Below are 22,824 nucleotides of genomic sequence, written 5' to 3'. Positions count from 1 at the left end.
TGAGGCTGCGTGCGTGAAGTGTGCACTCTTGTGGATTCGATCAACTGCGGTCAGTCTTCCCACAAATGCTAATAGCTTAAACTCTCGCAAATGCGAGACCTATTGCATTGCAAATGCTTGTTGGGTCTGGTATTAGCCAAAACCTTTTCATTTCCCTAAATTATAAGTATAATACTCTAACTAATAGGTGCTTTAAACCAGCAGTATCCATTCGTTAGTCTGTAATTGAGACCAAAATATGTTTTTGCTTTTAGGAAAAAAAAATTTTAGGTTGACGAGGGCTCAGACACTTGGCCAATGATAAAGTTTTGCTAAGATCATGGCAAAATAAAAACATGCGCTGACAAAGCCAAAAAGGCATACGGCCAATGTCAGTCCTATTAGGTTTGCTAATGCTTGCTGTTTTGTAGGTGTCTGGGAAGAAAACATAAATTAAAGTAGCAAATAAACAGGTGTCTTATGGCCAAGTCTTTCATAAGATATGCATTTCTATCGTCACAGTAAGATCTCACCTCTGCTTCCCTTTTCTTTTTCAGCAGTTTCTGGCCATCAAGTGCTTTCAAGGTGCGATTTGAAGGCGGTTTGGGGATCTGTACAATAGCTGCTTGAATGCGTGCCATAATTTCACTCTGTTTCCTTCTTGCTTGTCGCAGCTAAAGAAGCAAAATCACTTGTTATTTGATTACAGCTGCATTTCAATACGAGACGTGTTGGCACTACAAAGTCATTACTTTGCTTCTCCTAATCCAACTAACATGCCCCTCAGAGGAGACCATTATTTGTAAAAGATTTGTCCAAGCAAGTACTTCTTCCAACAGTATCCAAATGTACCAAGCACTGTAGCATACTATGAGCAATCCTATGCTAATTATGTGTGTAGCTGTGTCTAAAGGAGTACAGAGAAGGGAACCCCATGCTTGTTCATGGGAACCAGAAGAGAGGAAGATGTACTTTTGGGTTTAAAGGCTGACTGCAAGTGCACTTCTAGTCTGCTTTCAAACTTGAATAAGAGCGTTGGGTCATTACCTCTTCTATGCTCAGGCACAGTGCAGCTGCACTCATGACGAGCTGAGCTGGTCACGGCCGTTGGAAAGTTCGCACGCGGGAATAATTTCCCCACAGTGCTGAACGTTCGAAAACGAGTGTGGCTGTGACGAGCTCAGCTCGTCATGAGTGCAGCAGCACTGTGCCTCATGACGAGTTGAGCTCGTCATGAGCACAGCAGGGCCACGTGTGGCCCCCCTCCCTCGCACAGCGGGGAGAAAACACCCCACAGCGAAGGGGTTAAAGAGACAATCAACCCACTTTCTGTCGCTCCAGCTCAGCCTTCCACTAATGACACAATGGTCAGCCTTCTCATGATATTTAACTGTCTCTCCCCCTAACACATACACCACACCATCAGCACCTGGTGCAAAATGCTGACGACTCGGCCACGTTGTCTTTATCATTTCCCCCCTTAACCTCTTTCTAGCCAACTTTCTCTTTTTCCTCTAAACAACTGTCTTTTATTCCCCTTGAATGCACCCCACCGCAATCCCTGCAGCCTAAGCAAACAAACATGGCTAACACACTGCATACCTTCTCATACACCATTCAAAGACATGCTGCAGCTTTACTTACCAAATCTAACCTGGTTAAGTCTTCGCTCAACCTTCTCAAGCAGGAAGATTACTCATCCAATTGCTCTTCTTGAAATTCGAATTTCCTCTCTCCTAGCTCCCATCTCTTCCCCATCTTCATCAAACTTCTCCTCTCTGACAAAATGTCTTGGTGTTCATATCAAGCTCAACACCACACCTACTCTTCAAAACACGGAGTGGGGAAGGCATTCCACTGAGAGTTCACGGTACAGTCCCACGAAGGTACATAATCCACATACACAACTGCCAGAGGAAGAACGTGATCTTCATAGAATCATTACAGCACACCAACACTGAAAACATGCTTGACAGATGACAGATTACAAATATATGCTAGCCCACCTGTGCACCCACCTCTTCTTTCTTGTGTGCGTTCCTAAGTACCAAGAGATCTCTCGCTCCATCTCTTGCTTTCATTCACAGAGAACAAACTTACGTTCTGGAGCACTACCACCAATACCAACAAGCCTCCTTCCTCATCGAGCGTCCATCAAAACCAAACAATACTATCACACCAACATCAATCATTTACAGACCCTGGAGCAAATTTGACCTTTTGAAACTCGACTCCCACCTTTCTCCATTGCCTTCAATTGAAGATGGCAACCAGCTGTATAATTAGTTCTCCAAAGCTTTCAACAAACTCATCCCTCACAAAATATTCTGGCATCCTAAACAAAGACATAAGACATCAGAGAGGAATGGTGGAAACAAGAAGATAAAATTACAAATAGCTACACTTCAATGTCAATGGAAGAAATACAGAAACGTGCTCAACAAAACCTGCCTCCAGCAATTCAACAGGATTTACAAATCCATACTCAAAGGTGCAAGAAGAGTGAACTAGTCGACCTGGATCTCCAAGACCAATTTCATCCCTGGGAAACGTAAGATGATCTTCACAGAATCCCACACTATGGAGTGCAACATAGCAAAAACTTTTCAGTGTCATGAGTCTGAAACACCATCACAAATCCCTTTATGACATAAGCTAATAAGTTAGGACTTAATCTCATCACCAAAACCTCAGCCACTCAGCCCACAGAGCCTTCGAGGGCAAGACAAAGATGAGTACCATTGATCAACAGATATCGAGCACTTGATTCATTGTAGCAAATTTTAGCGTCAGAATTCCATAATCTGGCCACAGCTTGTATACCATCGACCCCTATCTGTCACAACCCTTCAGGAACATTTATCTATTACAGCCAGAACAAACCCAGCACTGATCATCACATAGGAACCCCAGGACAAATGTTCTTGCATCTAGGATCCCCAAAGAAATGCCAAGCCACCACATTCACTTTTCTGTCAAGCCTTGATGGTGAAAACAAACTCTAGGTAGTTTGCTTTAATATGCTGTTTACAAAGAAACCAGAATGCCACAGCAAGACTGCTGCTACATATTGATCTATGCCCCCACATATCTTCAGCCCTCAAAGCACTTCATTGGCTTCTCATTGCTGACGTTTATTGTTCAAAGCCATCTGCAACTGACATGTGATGCAAATATGTTATAAATGATATAGATGATGTTACATGCAGCAAGTTAACGTGGGTATTCTTTGTGCAAAAACTGCATTCAAGAGCATGACTGACCTTTAGGACTTAGATGTCAGGATTGCTTAACACTAACATCCTAACTTCCCTTAAGTGTGCTGCGTTGTCCTTCTCTGCTACTGCCATAGCGCTGGGATGCCTTCCGGCAGCTATGCGCTTAACAAATGTTTCATTCATTCATTCATTCATTCACATGTGGCTCTCGGCTTTAAAACAATATATGAGCCCAATTGTCATATTTTTCTGTAGCTCACCTTAAAAAAAGCCAGAGAAGCATTGTTCTTTCCCGTAGAATCTATGACTATAACTGGGCTAAGAGGACCTAAATAATGCATTAGCAGCCACTTCCATTGACCTCTTAAAATTTGAATGAAGAAGTTGTTCTATGTTTGGTGCAACTGAATCGAGAGCGGAACAAATGCATATCCCACTCCGTAGACAAGCTGCGGGTAACTGAAATGAGGCAAATCTGAAGGACCAGCTGCTCGGAGGCTACAGAAGCCCATCATTTACTTTAGCCCTTGTGTCAGAAAGGAATATGGGGCTGTATCTGACTCATCATAGATATCCTAAAGTTAACTGCGCTGTATTTTAGCTAGTTGTAACATAGGTAGAGATTAGACTAGGGGCTGATTTCGATTTTAGCGGGCAGGTTACTCCGTTGTAACTGTGTCTGCAATACCATCCACTGAAATCAGGATCCTATTCTCTTAATATTCGGCCTTTCTACTTAGCAGCGCTTTTTTGTAAGTGGCGAGTTTATCCCTGTATTCTGCAAGGGCCTGTGGCTCATAAGCTTTTTGCCACCTTCTTTCATGGTGACAAAGCGTGCATTTCAGAGCTCGGAGCTCCTCCGTGAACCAGGGTGCGCCCTTACCCTTGTTTCCTGTTTTTATTCTCTTGGCTGAGGCTAATTTATTCATGGCAGATGATAGCTGGCTGCAGATGGATTCAGTCCACTCTTCCAGATCCACTATCATCGGCCTCCTAACTGGGTTTTCTCGAAGGGTGCTCTCTAAACTGGGACTCTTGATTTTATTCCAACTCCTTACTAGTTTCCAGTTGGGTGGCGGGCCAGAGTCTGGCCTAGCTCGAGGGAGTACAAGATTAATAAAATAGTGGTCTGACCACTCGCAAGGGGTCGATTCCACTAGACTCACAAAGAAAGAGTTGTCCAGACCAGGTCTAGAGTGTGTCCCTTCTCGTGGGTAGGGGAGTTTTTACTAACTTTTTAAACCCGAGGGAGGTGAGCGTATCCTCGAGCTGTTGGGCCTGTGCCCCTCTGGATTTCTGGTCCCAGTGGTAGTTGAAATCTCCTACCACCAGAAGGTTTTGGATTCGGTGAAAAGATCTACAAAAGAGGGTGAGCAATTAGGTGGGCAGTAAATTACCATGATTGCTATATTTGAGGAGCTGTGGCAGACTTTAGTTATTAAAATATCCGCCGCTTCTAGATTTTGTCCTGACAGCTTCTCAATGGTCAGATGATTTTTGTATAGTAACCCCACCCGGCCTCCACTTTTCTCTGCTGCCCTATTGTACCAAGTGGCATCATAGCCATCAGGGAGAGATGCGATTAAGGTAGGTCCAGAGTCCTCGTCGAGCCATGTTTCGTTGAGGGCGAGTGTAGGAAGGTGGATATCTGACTATATGGTTACCCCAACTTTTTGCCTAGTGTTTAGCTGGTTTTCGACTTAGTTGGCCTAGGATCCTGCTAATCAGGGCCTCAGGCTATCTGCTCTCACTGTAAAATGGACTCCATGTACTTTAGGTACATCTCCAATTGGATGTTGGGTCACCTTATGAGCCCCTGTATAGTGTACCATAGGTACCCAGGGCATAGGTGCATCCAAGGCCTCCCAGGGGCTGCAGCATGTATTATGCCACCCCTGACTGGCCATCCAAACTGGCACAATTGGCTGATCACTCAGCTGGGGCAAGGTTGTGTAATCACCCCTTGCTTAGGTATGGTATTCCTATACCTACCGTTATATATAGACACATGTACCTATAAGTCACTCCTATGGCAGGCCTTGACAATCCTGAAGGCAGAGTGCTTGGTTTTATGTGAGATGGTGCTCTATCATGAGCTGAGCCTGTCTGCAGCTTTCGGAACCATGTCCTTACAGCTATTCTATGATATAGCCATACCATATACTCTTAAATGCATTATAATCCTCGCGGTTAATGCTATCTTTGGTTTGGCATTATCAAAACATGTTGTGTAAGGTGCAATACGCTTTGGAATACTACCTCCCCGCCAGTCCTGGCGGCGGGGGTAGCATTCCACCCTTCTAGAGGGAGAAGACATGTAGTTGTAGCTTTACCCGGTTAAAGTTAAACAGATCCTCAGCATCACAAAATGGTTGCTGCTGCCACAGACACAAATCTGACCTCCTGCAACTGGGAGCCCTTCCAGTGAGGGAGGCATGGACAATAGATTTCCTGCCTTGGGAGTTGCTAGCACCTCTCCAGGCAGGCTATAGTGTATTGGGGTAGGGTGAGTTGAATGAAATGAGACACTGCCTGGGGCACATAAGGTGCTCCATGCATAGCCCGGTTTAAACCAGATGCTGAGGCACTCCAGCCCCAGCTCTTGCGAAAAACTAGACAAAGGGAAAGGGGTGTAACCATCCCCCTCTCTGGTCCCACCCATAGGAGGACCTAGCAGTTAATCCAGCCCCTTTAATCAGTATAAAGCTAGTAGCTGAGTCTAGAGACTTTAGATTATCCTGAACTGAAACTTTGAAACGAAACTCTGGACCATCAACATTCTACTTTAACTAGAAGACTGAAGAATCTCCCTTGTGGTCAAGGAGTGACCACCCTGTGCAAACAGGCACCACCTAGCAAATTGCCGGTTTGCTTTGTCGATGCTCCCGAAGGATCCAGATGACCCTGCTTTACAGGACTGGACTTCCAGACTTCTCCAAACCTGACCCGCACCTCCAGCAAAGCTGAGACCCGTGGCGGACACGAGAGTAGTGGGACCGGACACCTGGCCATTTTGCTCTTTGCTAAACTGTGCAGCTTCTGAGGCGTCCTTGAAGTTGTGCATTGGGACTTGAGAAGCCCTAACCCCGAGTCGTAAGTGCACCGAAGCTCAGCCCTCTTCATGAGTGCCGCGTGGGGCCTGCTCTTGCATTTCCTCTCAACGCATCTTCGCGTTTGCTAGCCCGCTGGCTAGTGGCCATCTTGAAGACTCCATTTTGAAACAACGCTGCTTGCCTGGTTGCTCTGGGCTTGCTGGTCTGTACAAGAAACCGATCTTCACTTCCTTGCTGGGTTGCCTTTGCCAAGGCTTGTTGACTCCAATCCGGAAGCCGACACTGCCAACAGCGAGAGCCTTCGTAGGACAGTCCGTATCCAGCTCCTGGTCGTCGTCGACACCTCCTGGTCCACGTGGCTGCAGAGACAAGCTTCACTTCTTTACCTGTTTGCTGCTCGACATCGCCTGGTTCCTTTCTGGTTCCTTCCTGGTTACTGGTTAGGGACCCAGACTCTGTCCCCTCTGCTTTCAGGTTCTTCACTTCTCTGATCCACCCTTGGATCCATCCGGACATCTTCCTCCTTGTTGCCTGCAGCATCTTCTTGCAGCTCTCCATAGGAATTGACGACGAAACCCGACACGACTTCACACCTATGCACCCGGCTTCCCTGGGTGAGGTAACTCGAGTACTCCAGTGCTCCCGTGGGTAATACCTATCCAAGTGTCCTGTTTTAACTGGGTTTCCCCACAAGTCCACCCGGACTGTCCGAAATCAACTAGTTTCTAACTTTTATCTTCCCATTGAAAGTCTATGAGAACTCGCGTGTGTGTTTAGACACTGCACACGCATTCCTAACCTGTGGTTGTTCAGTGTAATCCCAGCGATTCCCTAGGCCCTAGGCCTATTCGCCTGTTCTAAAGTGGTTCTTATACCACTTATTTAGTATATGGTTTGTGAGGCACCTAGGGCAGAATTGTATTTGTGCAACTTATAGTATGCTTATTGAGTCACTTGTGCTGTATCTCGAACCCTGACCTCATAAAGAGTGCAGAGGGGTTGTGTTAGTAATAAATACATATATATTTTATATATAGCTTGTGTGGTGTCCTTTCATTTGGTATTCAAGGGGTTATTATTGGTAAAACAATTGCCTTCACATGCTCTCTGAAGTATTAGCCTAAGACTGCTTTGTTCATGCTACCACTAGGATAGCTGGTCTATAAGGTTGACTTTACAACCATCACCATAAGGGTTGATTGGACTGATACAGGGTGCCCACTAGAATAGTGGACATCACATATCAAGCCAACTTCTCACAGCGAGGATGTCAGGGGCGTCTTCTTGTAGGAGGGTGAAGATTTGAGGGGCATGTTTCTGTAACGAATGTGTGTTGAGGACGGAGAGTTTGATGTAATTACTGCTCCTAGGGTGGGAGTTATCCGGGTTGTGTGGAGCTATAACACTAGGCATCTCCCTCCCCTGTGAGATGAGTAGTCCTTCTCTCTGGATAATATTGACCATATCTGGCTTTAGAGGGCTTAAGCCAGCACCCGGTGCTCATAGTTTATTGCCCGAGTATGACCGGATTTGGCCAGGGTTTTCGGCCCCTGGGCCCGTTCTGGTGCAGACGGGGGCAGATGGGCTTGCCTTCGGCGTGCCATCAGCGCGCCCGCTGAGCACGTCCGCTGTGCGTCTGCTCCAGCTTGTAGCTTTTATATCCCTCGTGAACCCTGGCCCCTCCCCTCCAATCAGCCCTGCTGTGCAGCAGCTGACACCCCGGATTGTATTGAGGAAAGCGGGGAAGGACTGCAGGACCGGTCAGGAGAAGCCCTGGTGAGTCTAACAGGAAAGTGTGGCAAAGCGTGAGTTAAATTCACAGCAATTACACAGTTCCAATAGTTAACCTCATCGCTGCTCTTGATATTTTCCCCCTGTGCTGCGCCCCAATGATAATGGGTGTGGTCGTGACGGAACCATTCCGTCATCAGCACAGCTCAACCGTGTCTGATGACGGAATGGTTCCGTCACCAGCATCGAAGGGGTTAAAAAGCGAGCAAGTTTAAAAATCAGGTTTTGTCGTTTTTTTAAAGCAATACAGTCACTGCCTGGGCTAGCGTGTCTTCTCCACCTCCGCGTCCGCTCCAGCTTGCAGCCTTTATGTCCCCCGTGACCACTGGCCCCTCCCCTCCAATCAGCCCTGCTGTGCAGCAGCTGACACCCCTGATGGTGTTGGGGAAAGCAGGGAAGGAGTACAGGACCGGTCAGGAGAAGCCCTGGTGAGTCTAACAGGAATGCGTGGCAAAGCGTGAGTTAAAAACACAGCAATTACACAGTTCCAATAGTTGAAAAGCGAGTAAGTTTAAAAATCAGGTTTTGTCGTTTTTTTAAAAGAAATACAGTCACTGCCTGGGCTTCTCTACCCCCATCAATATCAAAAGCCCAGTTTTCCTGCAATTAAACTCAAAAGACATTCACAACACAGAATCCTCTGTTATAGGCTGTCACTACCCTGATCAGTTCCACTTATAGGAGGAAACTTATTGGCAGGACTTCTTCCTGCAAACAAGTTGGCTAAACTCTAAAACTGTTCTGCCAAAGATATGAATCAGTGAAAGACCTCTAGAATTCTGTAAAGCTTTGTAGACCTGGCTCTTCCAAAGATTATGCTATAATGCCTAGCCATAACAGGCTCCCAAGACTTGGAGAGAGAAACAAGAGGGCCAAATGCAGTTACTGGGTGAACTCTGGAAAACATAGGCTATGGCGGCACTATATTGCCAGAAACTCATGGCTCTCTTTGGCTGGTGCCCTGTGCCTTGAGACTGCCACATGAGGTTTTGACTGTGGAAGCAATGATCCTTCCGAACTTTGAGCCATTTTGCCCATCATTGACTCTTGAAATATTTGCCAACAAAATGTCTCAATACCCATAAAGGTGCTTTTGGGGGCAGTGTGGATTTCTCTATTTAATGTGTTAAGGCTCTATTTTAATTTTAAATATACATATGAACAGTTTTGTGTGATTAGCCCTACAAGTGCAAAGTGTAATATGTTGCTTGTGAACTACTTTCCTGGGAATCCGCCCTCTCACTCACTCCGTATGCAAATAGTAGCCAAGGTATCTAGAGCTGTGCCGTTCCCTCGTACTTGTTGACTAGTCCACCAAACTTCAATCCATTTCTGTGGGGTCTAACCTTTACATGTGTCATCTATCACTCGGGGTGCATCATCTATGCTCCGGGTTATATCCACAGATCCATTTACATGTAATATTTGATCATTCCTAGAGTGCTTTTCTGCCACTCCTGGAAGAACTCCCAGAAAAAATACCTCTGATGGTTGCATAATGCACATTCCTATGGGTTTCTCTCCTCAGCCATGCATATACAAAGGCAAATGGTATAACGACCAGTACTATGGACAGCTGCCTGTTGCTGATGTATGCACTTTTCAGAGCATAAAACATGACTGGGATGCATAATTCCCATTCTATGTTCCTGTCCCTAAATGTCCTTTAGCTTCTCGTCCTCAGTATGAAGACCTATATAAATACAACTACAATAAAATGCAATATCTTTTGGGAGGTAGTTTTGGGGAAGAACCTCCTGGAACCAAGACTATTAGAGTAATCGAATTACAACACTGTAATGGTTAACTGTAATGCCAGAGCGGGAAATTGACTGCAGATTAGACATGCATACAGAGACTCCAGTACTATGTGTTTTGATCCTATGAGGTAGGTTTCTTTGGGTGTGCCCATGCACGGCAGCGTTTAAACTTCCTGCTCTATAAAACATTATTATAATAACTGTGCACCATAAACATTGAAAAAACACTAAATGGGGTTGAGATTAATTTTCTGGTACCAATCGAACACTGGTGAGTTTGCTTTTACAACATTACAGATCATGAGGGAATATAAGACCAGCAATTTAAAAATGCTCCATTTTCACTGCCCACTGGGATACTGTAAATATTTATCTCCACTCCACAGAGCATGTACAGGTGCCCCATATTTGCAAATTTCGTTGATTCCATAGCATGATACAATATTTACCTGAAAGGCATGTTGATGTGTGTCAGCAAAAAGGCTAATATGACCTTCAAATTATTATCAGAGAGGTACATGACTCAATGACTTCTAACTTTGAAAGCCTGGGCCTGACAGGCTAGAAAGGAAATGTGCATCAAATTAAATGTTCTGGGTCAGTGAAGAGTTTTCTGCCTGTAAGCATAGCGCACTGTGCTACTTTAGCAAATGGAAAAGCAGAATAATACAAGGAGAGGAAGATCCGTTTCATTTCAACAATGTCATTAGTGAGTCGCTTGTCTTTCTTCGATAACAGGTGCAGGACTATAAACAGTGAGTCCTGATTCTGGCTTTTGGTTATGTTGGAAGAATATTTGGATCTCTAACTGTAACATAGTTAGTCTTTCTACTGAAATGCATCTAATTCAGTAAGCTCTCATTCCAAGTGTCATGAAAAACAGGCACACAAGCTCTGCTGGATTCGTCAAACAAGAAGTCCCACATACATTTTCCAAGCTCCCACACTACTTGTTGGTGAAGAAATCCACACACGATTTGGTATCTTACATATCCAAAGTGAAAGTGCTCATCTGAGAAATATACAGGCACCATGTTGGATATAGCGCAAGAATACGGGGGAGCAAATAGTGTTTTGGCCTTCAGGGACAAATAGCAGTCAGATGTAGGGTCAAACAAAAAGTAAGTAGGGCCTCAGTGCGATATACCTAGGAAATGAAATGTGTAGAACTGAGGGTGGGTGTGACCCTTTCTTGCTTCCTTTCCAGTATGTGGTTCAGTGAACATAAAAGTAGGGGACAGTGACGCACCATTAGGCAATACAGGTTTAGAGCTATTACAGGTAGGATGTTATTGACCATCTGAGATTTCGAATTGCTAAGTGGCTTTCCCATAAAGTTATTTACTAATGCTGTTCGTGGGATATGATAAAAAAATCAGGTTAGGAATTTGACCTAGAAAGTGCCATTAGTTCATGTAGACAATCCATACACCAGAGGGACTGACATTCAGGAACAGCCCAGGGGTTCAGAAGCACAATCATTGTATTCATGCTTTTGTAAGCCATATGTCCAGAACAGTGGTCCAAGATATCATTGACACCTTTTTAGATAAGAACCGCTGGCATGGATGGGCAACCAACTATTAAACAATGGGAGCTAGGCCAGTGTCTTCTTTTCCTTGGCAGGGATGCTCGCATTTGAACATGGCATGGTATTATTTCTTTCCATAAGAAAAACACAGGGAACATTCTTCTCCGACTTGATTTAGTCTTAATTAATATTAGAAAAGGTGGCCGACCGACAGGCTCAGTAGTGAAGGATATGAATTGGTAAATCTGAAACATACATGTAGGATGTTACTGTGAACAGAAGTGCCTTTTTTGGGAGATTTATCATATTTTATGTTGATGAAGATGGCACAATTATTTTCTTAGACAATACAACACATTTACATAAAAAAAATAGTACGCTGCAGTAATCTTAGAGCTTTAAGCATATCCCCACCTTTTCTATGTCCTGAAATCTTAGCTCGTCTTGTATTTGTTTAACTTTTCTTAGTTCTTCATTCTGCAGTCGAGTCATCTTCTCATCAATCTCCTTGGTCTTCAGTTCGAACTGGTCAGTTACATATTGCAGGTTCAAATCAGTCTGACGAGGCACAATGGCCTTCAGGCGCTAAACATGGATTCAAAGATAAGCAAATAAATTTGCTGCACCATTACCCAACTTACCACTATACTTTTGTAGACTGTACCCAAAATATAAACTAATTTGCGTTGTAATGCATTTAGAAACATGGCATTTCTAAAATGAAGTGCATTTTACATCTCTTAATTACAGGATCAATGTTAAATTCTGTGCAATGATCATTCTGATTTTGAGCATTACATTTAGCAGTCCGTACTTACAAACTTAAAAATGCCAATATTTTGGCAAAGGTGATCTTCCTAAATTAGTAATGATGTAGTTCACTTTCAGTTTTTTTCCTTCATAAGATGTCATATTAAGCACTGAGATTTATCGAAATGTTGACAATTACATTCCTGAGAATGGGGATTTAGTAGTGGGACCCTTGCTAGTCAATGGACATTCTTTTAGTGTGTTTTGATCTGGCTTCACTTTAGAATGTGAATATCTTTGGGGGGTTTTGTACTTCTCTTGCGTTATCCATAGGTGGACGTTCACATTATTTATTCCACAAATGGAAACAAGGAGTTTGTTCCTTGAAAACAAAAAACAATGGTCCCAGCATACAAAGAACTTTCTCCTTGAGTTTGGGAGCCATTCGGCGATTTCCATACCTGGGAACAAGTGTCATTTTTGGGCAGAACAAGGGTCTGATGGCCAGCCTACACCTGCAGCATCAACTTTGCTTTATGTGAGCCAGTCACACTGAAAAAGACTAAAAGCTGCAAACGCTCTTTCTTCCTTCAGGAAGTTGCTTTTTGCATAGTTTGTTTAAGCCAGCAGCAAGAATATGTGTAGACTATTAGGACTCGGTGATACAGAATGTCTGCAGGTCATTACTCAGAGATTTACCACCCAGAAATAAAACCATAGTGGTGGTTTGGTGTTTACAGAGCAGGAGATATGGGATAACTTGTCAGTGGACTAGCCCTGCAAAAACTGTGGTTTCCTCGCTGTACTTACTCAGAGGAAATGCTGGGTTTCCAGTGACAGCGCGCCGCTGTTTCAGCCAGTGTAAACCTTTGATCCAACAGTTTGCTTGCCAATGGGTCAAAGTGACATTGTCCATGATAGCACACCTGTTTGATCTCACATTATAGATTTGGTTGATATCCGATTGACTCAACAGTACATGTGTGGCTATTTTTATCAAGACGCAGCCAAAATCCATCTCTGTACTATGGACTCAATTAATATGCACAGAGAGCGCCTGTCTGCCTGCTATAGCGAGTAGAGGGGTGAATGACCATCCAGTCGTGGAGACCAAAATTTAAAATAGTTGAGACTTGTTCCTTGATAGTACGTTCAAGACATTGAATCAGATCATTAGTGAAAATCTTGATGTTACAGCACAAGTTATAGTCTTGTATTTTGAAATAAAGGAGCTCTCTAAAATTCTATAACAAACTTTTCTGATAAACTAAAATCCTTTGATATGTTAATATAGTTGGTACAGAAGGCAGACCCCAAAAACATACAGGTCTATTCACAAACTGCATTTTGTAGTACTTCAGTAGTACCACAATAGTAATTTAGTAGTAAAACAATTGTACTACTAAAGTACTACATAATGCTGTTCACAAACCTAAAAGTATAAATCTCCACATCCATCTCCCATATCCTTTCTATGGGGAGATCTTCACTCATGTGAGTTTACTACTTAGGGGCCGATTACAATGTCGGTCGGAAAACATTCCGACCGAATCGGTTCCGAAATTCTTTCCAACTGACTCGGGTACATGGAGTTCGACCGACTGATTACGATGGTACAGAATACCGTTCAGTCGGACTCCCATTGACTTCAATGGGAGCCTGTGTTCCGATCGTCAACAGTTGCTCCCTTTGAAAAAAGAGGTGGTGCTGGGCACCCCATGGTGCCTGCCACACTGTGCATGGTTGGACAGAGGGGAGCCCCACGGGGCCCATTTGGAGGCCTCCTGGTGTAGGAGGGCCTGCTACAGGCCCCCAAAATCAGATTCCGACAGCCAATCCATGTCAGAAAGACAGATTCAGTAAGGCTGTCTGAATCCAATATCCCAATCACTTGGTCAGAAACACGGCCCATAGAGACGTACAAGTTGGCTCCGATCAACTCGGTGTTTCCGAATACAATTTGGATGCCACTCGGAACCGAGTCGGACAGTCCGAACGATTTCTGACCATCGTAATCGGTCGGTAGGAAAGGTTTCTGAGTCGGTCGGAAACATGGCTTCCGAATTGCATTATGACAAACTGAATGTTGTTAGGGGCCTTTACGTCCGACATCGTAATCGCCCCCTTAGTAGTAAAGGTGGGAGGGACCAGGGAAATGACTGGAAACAAGGACATATTTATAACAAAATAGATGGGGTTTGATTAACAAGGGGTTACTGAAGGGTTATGGAGGCGTATGGAGATTGACAGGCACCCACCCACAAAAGAGTAAGACCATTTCTATTCACCAACTGTACTTCTAAGGTTTCTACAGCCAAGAAAGACCCAAAAAAGTAGTAATGCATCTCTTTCTAGTCACAAGTGCGGCCGATTCATCAGACCACTGAGCCAATAGTGCGCAAACTGGGCCTGCACTGCTCAAAAGTATTTCTGACTTATTTTCCTTTTCATGTCATAACCTACAAGTAATACCATTTATCTTAACTTTTGTTTATTATTTTTGTACAGCATTGGCTTTTGTTTCAGCAAGTTCGTACTTTGCATGAGCTACTCGAAAAATGGGAGGAGCTGTCAATCAAGCTGAGAGGGACTGGGGAAGAATGTCACATTATTTATATTAATTATAGATACCTCGGACTTTCTGTTTGCCATCCCAGTTTCCTAGAGTTTTCTTTATATAATATTTTAACTAGATATAGATGCCAGTTATGAATATATGTTTGGCATTAGGTTTGCGTATGTCATAGGATAGATTAACTGCCCAATCACTTGGTTGCATAAGGTGAATCACGTTCATAACCCATTCTTTGACCTATCAGCCTTAGAGTGGTATTCCCCTGAACATTATGCCTTACTCCTTCATTTTTGCTGATCTCGTTTTTCTGGGCCTTTGGACTCTTTGCTCACTCCCTACATCATGGTAACATTGGCTTACACCTTATTGGCTCTTGTAATGTACTTGTACGTCCCTAGTACAGTGGTACTGCATGTACCCAGGGCCTGTAAATTAAATATTACTAGTGGGCCCATAGCACTTATTGTGCCACCCACCTACGTAATCTTTTAAATGTCTCTGAGGTCTTTTCTATTGCAGCCTGTGTGTGCAGTTTTAAACTGCCATTTCGAGCTGGCAAAATTCACATTTTGCCAGTTCCAAATCTTCCATTTCATACATATAAGGCACCCCTAGGGTAACCCCCAAACAATGCATAAGGCAGGGTGCAGTGCACTGTGTTCCTGCTAACCATGTTTGCAGTGCCTGTGTTCTTCCGAAAACTGTACCTTTGTTTCCACAATTGGCACATATGGCCTACATATAAGTCCCTTGGTAAAAGGTACCAATGGTACCAATGGCATTGTGACCAGAGAAGGTGTCTAAGGGCTGCAGCATGTATTGTGCAACCATAAGAGACCCATCACCAAACACATGCACACTGCCTCTGCAGCCTGTGTAATTTGGTGCAGATAAAGGTGAAGAGTTGACATGACACACATACCTGTGAGACAGGCATACCAGCACTCCAAGAGGCATAGGTAAGTCTCCCCTACTGCAGGCTTCACAGCTTAAGGCATGGTGTACTATACCTTATGTGAGGGCATAACTGCATGAGCAGATATGGCCCTATAGTGTCTAAATCCATTCTTAGACATTATAAGTGTACAGCGAGGCCAAACTGAGTGCCAAGGCTGGGAGCTTGTCGCTATGACTTCCATAGTTCCATGATGGCTTCACCACATTCCAAGAAGTTTGGTACCAAACATCTCAGATTAATGAGCTCACACTGATGCCAGTGTTGTATTAACCTCAGAGGTGCCCCTGCAAACCTACAAAACCACTAGTGTGCACCAGCATGCCAGATCTAGACATTTTTATGTTCCCCTGAGGTGGGAACCTCTTGCTCTTGTAGGTCAGACACAAAACCTGCTCTGGGTGGAGGTGTTTCACACCTACCCCCCAAGCAGGAAAAGCATAGAACATAGGTGAGCCTCAAAGGCTTCCTGCCCTTTGTTATGCTGACCAGGACCTCTCTGCCAGTACAGATGCCCGCCCCCCTTGACCAACCCCACTTTTGATGGCAAGGTCAGCAATAAAATTAGCAAGCAAGAGAAGTGTATCCTCTCCAACTTTATGGCACTCTGCATCTGGCTATCCCCGTGGTGCTGCAGGTGTAAAGTTGGTGCTGCCTTGGCCCTCCAGTGCTTACCTAAACCCCAAGAGGTTTCCAAAACCATGCTACTCACAAACAAGTAGTGCCACTTCTATTGCCCCCTCTCTCCATTGGATAACATTGGCGCCAAATCCCAGGTTTGACCTCTGCTCCCAGACACCCCAGTGCAGCTGGTGATGAAGAGAGGTGAATTACCTGAACCTTGCCTGGTACTGATTCTTCATTCAACAGCTCAATACCATAGACTAGTTTACTAGTTTACTTACCTGCATATTGCTGATTGTGTTTCCTCCCATAGGGTAAGATTGTACTGATTGAAAAATGCACTGTGTCCACTTTTTACATTGAAAAACAGTGATATTGCAAAAAGTATTTTACTGCACAAAAGCTTCTATGGTTCTATAAAATAAATATAATAAAAGTAACATTTTTACAAACCATTGGTCTCTGATTTAGTCATTGAGTGTGCATAATCATTTCTTGCCTGTGTGTGTACACCAAAGGCTTAGCACTGTCCTCTGATAAGCCTAACTGTTTGCCCACACTACCACAAAAGACAGCATTGGTATAATCTACTTGAGCCTCTGGAAAGCCTGTGGGGATCCTCTGGACTCTGTGCACACTATACCTCATTTTGGTATGGTACACAGAGCCAGCTTCTTACATGTCCTAAGTTTTAAGATCCTACTGGTGAATTCCTTTTTCACTAATGCAAGGCCTGCCTCTCCCATAGGGTAACATTGGCTTACCTTATTATTATTATTATTTCAATCTTTATTCCGGCCGATTTGACCATCAAAGATATACAATAAGAACGCATTTCAAACATTGTAAAACCATCGAAGATAAACAACAAATACATATTGTACAATGTAAAATCGTTCCACCCTAAGAAATAAGTACTACTAGAGTGAAAACAGATAAAAGACCATACATTTAAAATTGTTAAACTTAAAATTAGGTGGGAACCTGCGACTTTAGAATACGGGTGCGAGTATGCCATACATTTGTAAGAAATGTAGCTAGTGCAAACACAGTTGGACTCGAAACATCAGTTTTTAAATTTCTATACATCGGGAGATACTCCCTGCAACCAAGGTTTCTAATGAATGGTAGGAGCCAATATTTCCTGGCGGCCTTGTACGTTGGACAAAACAAGACCACATGTAAATCGCTTTCCTCAGCACAAGTGCATGCCGGGCATTGCTTGGTAGAGGGCAGTGTTGACCAGGAGCTAGTATAGGATCGCAGAGGCAGTGTGCCATATCTCCATTGGAGAAATAGCTTCCTGGCCAGCACAGGGGACATAGCGTCCAGGACCCTCTCCAGCCTGTATGAATCCTTGCTTTGCGTAAATACAGATGTTAATGACCCCTCACCCTGGCAGTCCAAGGTCATAGCTAATTTCTGCTCATGGTAAGCATTGACCAAAGCTCTTCGTGGGATCTTTAGTGAGGCATTTATTTTTTTTTTTTATTGCAATTTTTAAAGCGCAACAAATACCCATACGGGTGTCTCGGCGCTAACGTTACAGAACTCACTTCTAGCGATGAGAGGGAATTTAGGAAGAAAACAGCCATGTTTTAAGGCTCTTTCTGAATGTTAGCAGCGTAGGGGCAGTTTTAATGTGGAGTGGCAGTGTATTCCACAGCCTGGCAGTGGCGATGGTGAAGCACCTATCTCCCCAGTTGGCCTTTCTTGTCCGAGGGACTTTCAGCAAGTAGGCTGAGGACGATCGTAAGGTCCTAAGTTGTTCCACTGGACAGAGGGCTTTTTTTAGGAACTGTGGTCCGGAGTTGTTCAATGTTTTATAGGCTATACAAAGGGCCTTAAATTTAATTCGGCTCCTGATAGGGAGCCAATGTAGCTCTTTGATGTATGGGGAAGTAGAAGTGAATTTGGGAATAGATAATAGGATTCTAGCCGCGGCGTTTTGCACCGTCTGAAGTTTATTGAGTACCTTTTCCTGAGCGTTCAGAAGAAGGGAGTTACAATAATCGGTTCTTGAGAACACTAAGGTGCTGATCAGTGTTTTGCCCGCAGACTGCGGTAAATAAGGAAGTAGTTTTTTTATTCTTTTTAGGGTATAGAAGGCAGATGATACCACAGCGTTGGCATGGTGGATGAAAGTCAACTTGTTGTCGAATGTGACTCCCAAATTGCGAACCTTGGCTACCGGTTGGGGGGGAGGACCCAACTGGGATGGCCACCACTGTGGGGACCATGCCGGCTGCAAGCTCCCGAATGTCATCACCTCCGTTTTATCAGAGTTTAGTTTGAGGCAATTTGATGACATCCAGGAGCTTATGGCCTTCATTCCCTCTTGGAAATTGGCTGCGACAGCTGTTCCATTGTTGTGCACCGATAATACTAATTGAGTATCGTCAGCGTACGTTGTTAGGGCAATTCCATGTGATTTTATCACCCTCGCTAAGTCCGATACATAGATATTAAAAAGCGTCGGACTTAGCGAGGAGCCCTGTGGAACTCCGCAGGGGAAGGAGAAGGTCTGGGAGGTGAAATTACCCATCTTGACTGTCTGAGGGCGGTTGGCCAGGAATGAAGCAATGAGATCTTTAGCCTTGCCTCTTATTCCTAAAGCCGAGACACGGTCGATCAGAGTGACATGATCGACCGTGTCAAATGCAGCGGAGAGGTCCAAGAGTATTGGGACCGCCGCTCCTCCCTTGTCCATCGATGCTCTAATTTCATCTGCGGCTTTAAGCAGTGCTGTCTCTGTGCCGTGCCCTTGTCTGAAGCCAAACTGGGTGTCATCGAGTAAGTCGTTGTCATTAATGAATTTCGAAAGTTGGATGTTCATTATTTTTTCGAAAATCTTGGCTGGGAATGGGAGATAGGCAATAGGTCTATAACTAGCGGGGAGGAGAGGGTCCAGAGTTGGCTTTTTTAGAAGTGGCTTAATAATAGCCTCCTTCCAAACCGATGGATAGATGCCTGTTAAAAACATGGCGTTACAGATAGTTGACAACGCGGGGGAGACAGCTTCTGGGGTGAGATTCAGAATAGCTGGGGGACAAGGGTCGAGGGGGGATCCAGATTTGGTGCTGGCTACAAGGTGTTGAATATGTTCCCGGTTGATGGTGTCGAATGATGAAAAAATGGGAGAATTACTGATGGGAGGTGCCTCAGGGGAGGGGGGGGAGGAGGAGTGAGAGAAGGTAAGGAAAATGGAGCTAACCTTGTCCTCAAAGAAGTTTTCCAGAGCATCCGATAGAGCCTGTGAGCCTTCTAGGCGCGGGACAGGGGGATTGGACAAATTTGTAACCACCTGAAATAATTCTCTTGCCGAGTTTTTCGCCTGATTGATTTGTGCAGTATAATAGCTACTTTTTTCAAAGATTTTAAGTCTTTTGTAGATGGAAAGGGCGTTTTTATAGGTCGTTTTGTCTGCAGGACTGTAGTGGCGACGCCACTGCCTTTCAAGGTTCCTGCAATACTGTCTTTGAATCTGAAGGGGCTCCGTAAACCACTGAGCTGATGGAATTTTCCTGTTGCAGTGGGAGGTTTTAATCGGGGCTAGTTTGTTGCAAGCCGTGCTTAAATTCGTCAAGTAATTGGAAGACGCTAGAGTAGGGTCCTGTTCGTTGGGAATATGACTAATTCAAGGCCTGCCTCTCCCATAGGGTAACATTGGCTTACCTTATTACATTTTATATGTGATACCTTTCAATTGGGAACAAGTAGGAATGCAAGTTTACCAATATGTTTAATTGTTGATATCCAGCAAACGTTACCAACTCAACCTTTAGTTAATTATTTGTGAATGTAAATGGTCTTAGGTATTGTTAACACTGCAGGCCGATTACGATGTTGGTCGGAAAGCATTCAGACGACTCGGTTTCGGAATGGTTTCTGACCGACTCGGGTTCGGGGTGTCCGACTGAATGACTACGATGTTTCCAAACACCGTTTGGTTGTACTCCCATTGACTTCAATGGGAGCCTGTGTTCCGATCGATTACACAGGCTCTCATTGAGAAACAGGGTGGTTGCAGAAAACTGTGCACCATGTGGCGGGCACCCCTTGGTGCCTGCTACACCGTGCATGCTTGGAAAGAGGGAACCCATTGGGTACCTCCACAGGCCCAACCGCAGGCCTCTGGGTGAAGGGGCCTGCTACGGGCCCCCAAATTTGGATTCTGCAGCTGAACCGTGTCGGACAGACCGATTCGGAAAGGCTCTCCGAATCCAACATCGTAACCGCTCGTCAGAAACGCAGCCCTTATAGATGTACGAGTCAGCTCTGAGTGACTCGGTGTCTCCGAATGCCGTTCGAGCGCAAGTAGGAACCGAGTTGGACAACCTGTACAGTTTCCGACCATCATAATCGGTCGGTCGGTCGGTCGGTCAGAAATGTTGCTGAGTTGGCCAGAAACAAGGCTTCCGAATCTGATTCATTCGGAGCCTTTCCGACCGACATCGTAATCAGCCTCTTGGTATTTAATTCTGCTTTTAGCTACACCAGTAATAATTTTTGCATTAGCCTCCAAACTCACAGTCAGCAGTACTTATTTACACCTGATATAGCCCACAGATATCTGTTTCTACTCTTTAGCTTATAATGTTACATAGACCCAGTGCTCTTTCTCAGTAATATTCCTTTCCTTAATTTAGGAAGCAGCATCCTTAAATGTACTTTCAATTATAGACAAGAGATTTCATTAATCCTGAGGTTCCCTGATAATCATTTTCTTTCCAGAGTGCATCTAGTCAACTAGCAGGGTTCTAACATATTTTCTGAAAGGTCAGGACTTATGATGGGCACAGTCTGTAACCTACTGCCAAGAGATATGTTGGTACTTTCCACGTGCCTCGCCGAGGACTGCTGCCTGGCATTCATCATGCTCTGGTGTCTCACCCTTTTCCCTCCAAAAGGCTGTGAAATAGTATGTGTTATCCGTGCTGGAGGGCAAACATGGGATAGAAATAAATCCATCTAATCACACTGATATTTAATATCTAGTACAGCATTTTTAGGTCGAAGTCTACCAGACAGCTTTGAAAATACATATTACACACATGCTGAAAGCTTTCCTAGAAACCCATTCACTCATTGCTTACCGACGGCTTTTTGTTATGTCACTCACAGTTACATTCTTTCTATTTAGTGGCTCTATTTATTTTAGCCCTATTAGTATGTCTTTGTCCTTCCCAAGGAGCATAGCCACTTTTCCACCTCTTTGAGTGGCTTCTTTGTTTCTTCCACGGGTCCTTGCTTTTTGAGAACTCTCTTTTTTGCCTGAAGCACTCCCTAAGACTGTATGTTTTAGCGAGCTGCCTCCCTTACATGCTTCTCCCTAACCCCCATGTTGCTCCCAAACACTTTGTGCCGCTGTGCAACCCCCATGTTTGTGTTTTGCCTATGTGGTTTGTACTCCCCTTCCCACCCGTATTTCTTGGGTTTTTAACGTTTTTTTTTATATAGCACCAGTTACACTACCCATGGTCACATTAAGTTTTTTAAGCATGCTGAGATTACGTTATGAGTTCAGACTTACAAGATGTTGAGGTGACAATGCCAAAACCCTTGTTCCCCAGTTCTAAAGATTGTGGCGCTAGTTGAAGGCCGTATCCTCGGCCCCCATCGATTCCCATATTCTCATCTCACTTGTGTCTGTGTACTTCTCCCTGTTGTTTCAACCCCTTCCCTTACCTGCCTTCCAGATAGTTTTGATCAGCAATGTCAATAGGTCAGAGACCTGTTGACTTTGGCGATGCTTGTTTAATATCACGATGTCTCTGATTAATGTCCATATCGGTTTTGAGAGTTCTACTTGCACTGGGATTCACATTGCACCAGTGAATCCTGCCAATCGTGTCTGCACACTGCTGCTGCTTTCCGCGTCAGGGTGGGCTTCTCCTGTCATACACTAGTCAGTAAACTTGCTGCATCTTCTGCAAGAGGAGGTGTTCATGCCAGTTCAAACGTCTGACTCCCACCACCTCATACCCTTTCCTCCCCTCGTGTCTCTCTGCTGTGTTGCAGTGGCATTTCCCCTGCTGAGAGGAGTTCTCACCACAACCAGGAGTATCAAGGGCATGGGCGTATGCAGGGGGGGGCAAGGAGGGGCGCTTGCCCCCCCCCTGCGGACGCCCATGAAAACCATGACTTCAAGACGGGGTTCTCACTCTCTTTCCTCTCCTTTCTTTTATTTGCTTCCCTGTGAAATGGATCCAAAAAAGAGACGCTTTTGCTTGAAATGTTGCATTTTAATTCCAAAGTGCAGCATTGGGAAAAAAAAGGCTAAAAATATGAAAAATAGATAAATAAATAAATAAAGTAAGACAGAGTGGTAGCAAAATGGCAAAACTGATTTCCTTCCCACTGAAACACATTAGCGCCACTTTTACAGAGTTTGCCAGTGAAGCGCTATTTTTGTTTTCTTGTCTTTGTTGTCCCTGGACTTGGAACTAGTGCACCAATCCTGGAGGTACTGCAATGTGTGGATTGGAAAACAAAATGTGTGCTGCAGCTCTGCGTCCAAGGATGTGGTCTTTTTACCATACTGCTTACGTTTTGTAAGGATATAAGCAATGGCCATTGACATGGCTC

The 22,824-nt window shown here is 44.4% G+C and overlaps 1 protein-coding gene across 1 annotated transcript in view; it reads right to left on the bottom strand.

The window, feature by feature from the left end:
- SPEF2 (sperm flagellar and cilia associated 2) overlaps positions 1 to 22,824 on the bottom strand; it is a 1,087,451-nt gene that overhangs the window by 992,345 nt on the left and 72,282 nt on the right. Inside the window, exons 4-5 of the mRNA XM_086960525.1 lie at positions 11,747 to 11,917; positions 513 to 653 (exon numbers count right to left, since the gene is read on the bottom strand). Coding sequence (XP_086816651.1) covers positions 513 to 653; positions 11,747 to 11,917 — 312 coding nt within the window. The remainder of the gene's footprint in view (positions 1 to 512; positions 654 to 11,746; positions 11,918 to 22,824) is intronic.

The sequence above is a fragment of the Lissotriton vulgaris genome, chromosome 3_1 (assembly GCF_964263255.1).
Source record: "Lissotriton vulgaris chromosome 3_1, aLisVul1.2, whole genome shotgun sequence".
Taxonomy (NCBI): Eukaryota; Metazoa; Chordata; class Amphibia; order Caudata; family Salamandridae; genus Lissotriton; species Lissotriton vulgaris.
This window is presented reverse-complemented; position numbering and strand designations above follow the sequence as displayed.